Raw genomic sequence first — 5,646 nt, 5'->3', positions numbered from 1 at the left:
CACATGCCGCGGAGCGGCTGGGCCCGTGAGCCATGGCCGCTGAGCCGGCGCGTCCGGAGCCTGTGCTCCGCAACGGGAGAGGCCACAACGGTCAGAGGCCCGCGTACCACAAAAAAAAAAAAAAAAAAAAAAAATCACTGCTGCCCTCCTTTAAGACACGTGACCGTGTTATAAAAACGGTGCCTACCTGAACCTGAAGCGAGAGCCCAGTCTGATAAAGTCCGATCTGTTGGACTTCCTGTTTCCCGGCATCCGCAGCCGGAAGAAGGCGTGGTGCTCCACGGCGCACTTCCACAGATGCTTGCAGGTCCGGGCGCTGTCCAGGCGGAACACGAACGTGTGTTCCTGCTGCTCCCGGCCCTCGGAGGTGAAGCACGGGGGGCCCGGTGAGCGGGGATTCGTAACACTGACTCAGGATTACTCACGGCGAGGAGGAGGAACGGAGGCAAGGCTTACCTGGTCATCATCCTCCACCACCACCAGCGTCAATTTGCTCTTTTTAAAATCCATTTTGGTAATTTTTGGCCTGGCCAGAGAGAAAGCATTTTCAAAGCACAGTCTGCAGCAGTGCCGTCTACCCATCACACCACCGTTTCCTTTCTACCGTTTAAGCTCAGATTTGCTCAAGGAATCACTCATTCATGTTAAGTGTGATTATCCAGAAGCGCCACTGCCATTTGTCAGACACCCACAAATGCAAGAGTACGTGTGTTTTAAAAATGAATCTGGGTGTTGCAAATATCCCTCGATAATCACCCATCACATATAATTCCACCACAAAATAGGAAAAGACATTTTTAATATAGGACAAAACTAAATTACCAAAAGAATAAGCCTATTTTGTTAGCTCCTTCAAAGATTAAAATGCCTGTCGGGGTCAGTCCAAGAGAATATTCACAGCCATCTCTGCCCTACAAATAAACGAAGGCACAGTCGGTAGAGGGTTCTAACAGGTCGTCACAGAGCAGAATGCAAAACAGTTTCCTCACCGCATTACTTTGTTTGCACATTGTTTACGCGTTTTTCAGTCACCGGGAAAACCAATTACTTAAACGCACACGGTTCTTACCCTGACAACGTGCATGTCTACCCCATACATTTCCAGCCACTTCGCTTTATTCAGATAGGAGAGTTCCGCCTGGGCAGGGCTCTTTCCCCTTAGAAAAACCAACGAGACACATGTGAACTGCAACGCGTACACCCACACAAGCCTGGAGGGCACGGCCACATGAAGGGGTGCTTGGGGCAATTAAAGGGATGAGGGCTACCGATTTACATCAACATGACACGACCTCCATCAACATGACACGACCTCCAAGAACAGACTGTTAACTGAGCGGAAAGAGGACAGAGCAGGGCTTATAATAGGAACGCTTCGGGAAACGACTCTGTGTGTAGATTCGTGCGTGCGTGTGTGAAGGAGAAAGGCTGGAAGGATACACAGCTGGCTGCTCACAGCGGCTTTGTGCAGGGAGGAGCATGGGTGCGGTGTGGAAGGGACTGGGGCAAGACTCTACGCCCGCCCGCCCGCCCGCTTCTACGCCCGCCCGCCCGCTTCTACGTTGTTGTTTCAACGGGATACGAGAATGTGCTACTGTCACCTTCCATCTGCAAAGGAGCCAGAATGGCTGTGGGACAACGGGAAACGATGCTCGGTTTCTGAGTCCAAGAGTGACTGGGCACAGGCAGTGTTTGGGGAAGATGGGCCGGGCGGGAGGAGAGGCGGTGGCCCTGTTATCCAGTCATAAAACTGCTAGACTAGGGTGACTAAGGGAAGAAAGAGGACAAAGCAAGAGAGAAGCGGCAGGGCTGGATTTAGCTGTGGTGACCACGTGTCCTGAAATACAACTCTGTACAACACATGGTCTCAAACATGAGTGTCACTGTAAGGAACCCCAGGACACATTTCTAAAGGGTTTGCCCTAGCAGTCCAGGCCACGGACAGAGCCCCAGGCGTGCGGGACCGGGTGGATCAAGGCAGCACCCCTTTGCCTTGGTTAGGAGGCCGGGATGGCCATGGCGTCCCTGGCTATGCAACGAGCAGATCAGGACCAGGCCCTGTACTTCAGAGGAAGAAAGAGGAGTATGGCTTGGTTTTTACTGTACATCTCTGGAAAGAGAAATGTCCTGTGGGCCTTTGAAAAACAGGACTGAAGCACAGGAGAGAAAGAAGTGAAGAGCTGGAGCTGCGATTTTACAGTCATCAACAGAGCCACTCTGCCATCAGATAAAAGAGTCTGACAAATGCTTGCTTATAAATGACCCAATGCATATATCAGAATGTTAGACGGTAGCATCAAGGTACCTGCACTCTTTCCATCTCTGGAAGATATCAAATTCCATCGCTTCTGTCTGATTTGGAATGAACCGAAACTCAGACACGAGCTCTGGAGTATGTTCTGGAAGCTCGCACTCCCCAAGCTCGGCTGCAGGTTTCATAAAAGGGAGAAAACAGGAGACAGTGAATGCTTCTGGTTATTGCAGCACCAGGTCCAAAGGCACTTTGCCTGACTGTAAACAGCACAGGTACCCCCTCATGTATAACCAACTCCCCGCTTTCAGGAGGATTTAACTCCCACTCGGTCCCCACATGTACGTTCAGAATCCCCATGAATCACTCCAATGCGCTCCCCACTGGGCCATACACCGTCATCTCAGTTATGACTGTCCCTCTCCCGACTATCTCTCTGGCCCAGGGAGGCCCTGATTACATTTCCCCCACAAAACTGTAGTGCCTGAATTTGCAATAAAAGGCAACTGCAGGGAATGGGGACCCACCCAGAAACATCCATGTAACAAGGCTCTTGTTAAGGGTGGGTCTGAGCGCACTCCAGAGTCTGCAGTGCTGGAGAGGACCAGTCAAGAATTCGGTACAGGCAGAATCAGGGAGAAACAATCTGGCAGGAGGGAGAAGGAAGGAGTGAGGAGGGAGGGAGGAGGAGGTGAGAAGGCCACGGGAGCAACTGCGGCAACTCGGGCAGAAGCTGGGAGGGAGCCGGCTGTGCAGAAAGGAGCAGCGGCCACGCGGGCGATCCCAGCAAAAAGCCCGAAGCCGCCGCTTGGTCCTGGCTCTTGCCCAGTGCCCCAGGGAATGCAGGGCCCGAGGACACAGGGGGCCCATTCCTCCAGGACATGAATGAGAAAGTCCACTCTCTCCACTCCCCCAACCCTTGCAGTGCAGGAGGCAGACCCCAGAAGAAAAAGGAATCCTCCAGGGGTTCCTCTATACCTTGTTTGCTATGAACTCTAATTACCTCTGATACCTTGCTGCACAAGGTGTGGTCCGCAGACCAGCGGCGTGGGCATCACCTGGGAGCCTGCTCGCCATGCACAATCTCAGGCCCCACCCTGGACCTGCTGGAGCAAACCCACCACGTGCCCAGGAGGGTGGTGCGCACATTACTTTGAAAGGCACTGATCTACGACAGCGACAGCGGCTTTCGAATGCGCCAGAAGTGCCTGGAGGGATCGCTCCAACACACATTGCTGGCCCCCATCCCCGGAGCTTCTAAATCCATAGGTCTGGAATAAGGCCTGAAAACTTGCATTTCTAACAAGTTCCCAGGGGATGCTGACGCAGCTGATGCAGCATGTTCCCAGGGAACACACGCTGAGAATCACTGCTTAACACGACATCCCACCGACCAGCCAGCAAATGACCAACCCCCCCCAGGGACAGCAACTCACTATGGACCCAGCAGCCCTTTCCAGTGGCTTCTGAGCCCCAATCCCAGAGCCCACCTTTCAGGAAAGGGACTCCAGTTGGCTCGCAGGAGAAGTTAAAATGTTCCTGTCCACACAGAGGAAGCGGCAATACCATACTCGGAGGGGTGGTGGGAGGACTGCAGGAGACGGTGTCTGACACAGGGCGGGGACCTAGTGACTGTCCCCTCACCTGACTGCAGCCCCTCATCTGCAGCTCTCAACTGGACGGCACCCCTAATACCGCCAGGTGGTCTGGGTCAGGATGTGCAGCTGCTTGGTGCCTTGGGCAAAGTCACAAATGAAGATCATGACATATTTGCCCAGAAAAGGTGAGGGCTGGGCTCCCAAGGCTGGGGGCCACGACTGACCTCTGACCAAGATGTCACCCTGAAGCTAGGGACCTGGCAAGGCTAGAAGGGCAGTCTGGGAAGAGATCTCCTTGATATGAACCACGCTGCACCCACGGGCCAAAGTGAGCCCTGTGTTTACTGGTGTGTCTGCACAAGACTGGATTAACTGTGCATCTGATATCATCAAGCACAGGAGGGAGAAGCCAATGACGAGGTTCCCCCGAGACCAGGCAAGGGGGACACTTTGCTGCCTGCCTTCCAAGAACCTGCCGGCAAGAGGACACTTTGCTCAGTCTTTGAACTCTGCAGCCAGGGTCCCAGCTGTGAAGGGTGTGGGGCGTGGTGGAAACAGCTCAGAGGCAGGAGGGCTTGACTCCCAACTTGACCATATACTACCTGTGTGACCTGGGCAAGTCACTTAACTGTCCTGGGTCTCTGATGCCTTATCCACAAAAGGGAAACTGACAAAGATGAAACAAGATCATGGACACACAACAAATGACTATCCCATTCTTCTCCTCCCTTCTTCTTCTTTGTGCCTGAAATAATTTCCAAATCAACCATAAAATTAGTCACCAAAGAGCAGAGCCTCCAAGCAGGGCCACTGCATCACAACTCATGAGGCATCAATTCAAGGACAACTGCAGCAAGACACATATTCAAGGCTCAAGCATGGGAAGAAGTACACAACCTTTCACTGTGCAAACCCACAGAGGCTCTCTAGTGATCTTCATAGTCCAAGGCAAACCGGCTTCTTTGTGGCTGAACTAGAAGCATTTACTGATGGGCTGGGGGGAGGAGGGGCCATGGAGAGACAATGTGACAAAAACTTCCCCATTTCTGTGTCTACATCTTCAGTTTTTCTTTGTACCTGACATAATGACAGCATCTTAAATTACACTAATGTTGTGGTTCCAACTCAGATAGGTAATTTCTCCAAGAAGGGCTCAAATGACAGCTGGTATTCTTGTCTGCCTCGGCTGCAGGGCAAGGCAAATGGTTCTCCTAGAGCTGGGTGATGCCTTCATCACTTGGGGGCAGGCAGGGTGGTGATATCTGTGCCTCATCGTCCTCTAATCATTTAGGACGTGTGCCAATGGCCTTAGGAAGAACCTCTCAGGTGGACTGACGGCCCCAGGTCTGACATGAATGCTTTCATCCCATTAACTACACCCTGCCATCTACTGCTCAGCCACCAAGCCTGATAGCATGACCTCCTGGCAGCTCAGAAACTCTAGGGTGGATGCAACTTGGCAAACTGGTGAAATACAGATTGGTCAAAGTGGACAGTCCTTTTCCAAGTTCCCCAAGCCATTGCACATCCTTATGGCACTTACCATAAGGACCACTATATCAGGAAAATATGGCTGTGAAGCACTTAGCGTTGTATTTAGCACAGACGGCTACCTCCAACACAAGTGCCTTCAGACCACATGGGCAGACTGCCCTTCAGCCAAAGTCCATGGGGGGTGGTCTTCAATTTCATTCTGCACTTACCGAGCACCTATTATATGCCAAGTCCCCACTAGATAATAAGCACTAGGGCTTCCCTGGTGGCGCAGTGGTTGAGAGTCCGCCTGCCGATGCAGGG

At 52.4% G+C, this 5,646-nt stretch overlaps 1 protein-coding gene across 6 annotated transcripts in view; it reads right to left on the bottom strand.

The window, feature by feature from the left end:
- Positions 1–5,646, bottom strand: part of EPB41L4B (erythrocyte membrane protein band 4.1 like 4B) — a 146,898-nt gene that overhangs the window by 80,021 nt on the left and 61,231 nt on the right. For all 6 annotated transcript variants that reach the window (XM_028493695.2, XM_028493693.2, XM_028493694.2 and 3 more), the window contains exons 7-11: positions 2,306–2,426; positions 1,070–1,157; positions 823–911; positions 457–526; positions 188–360 (exon numbers count right to left, since the gene is read on the bottom strand). In XM_028493695.2, the coding sequence (XP_028349496.1) occupies positions 188–360; positions 457–526; positions 823–911; positions 1,070–1,157; positions 2,306–2,426 (541 nt within the window). The remainder of the gene's footprint in view (positions 1–187; positions 361–456; positions 527–822; positions 912–1,069; positions 1,158–2,305; positions 2,427–5,646) is intronic.

The sequence above is a fragment of the Physeter macrocephalus genome, chromosome 9, assembly GCF_002837175.3.
Source record: "Physeter macrocephalus isolate SW-GA chromosome 9, ASM283717v5, whole genome shotgun sequence".
NCBI lineage: Eukaryota > Metazoa > Chordata > Mammalia > Artiodactyla > Physeteridae > Physeter > Physeter macrocephalus.
Note: the sequence above shows the minus strand (reverse complement) of the source record. Positions and strands in the feature narration are given on the sequence as shown.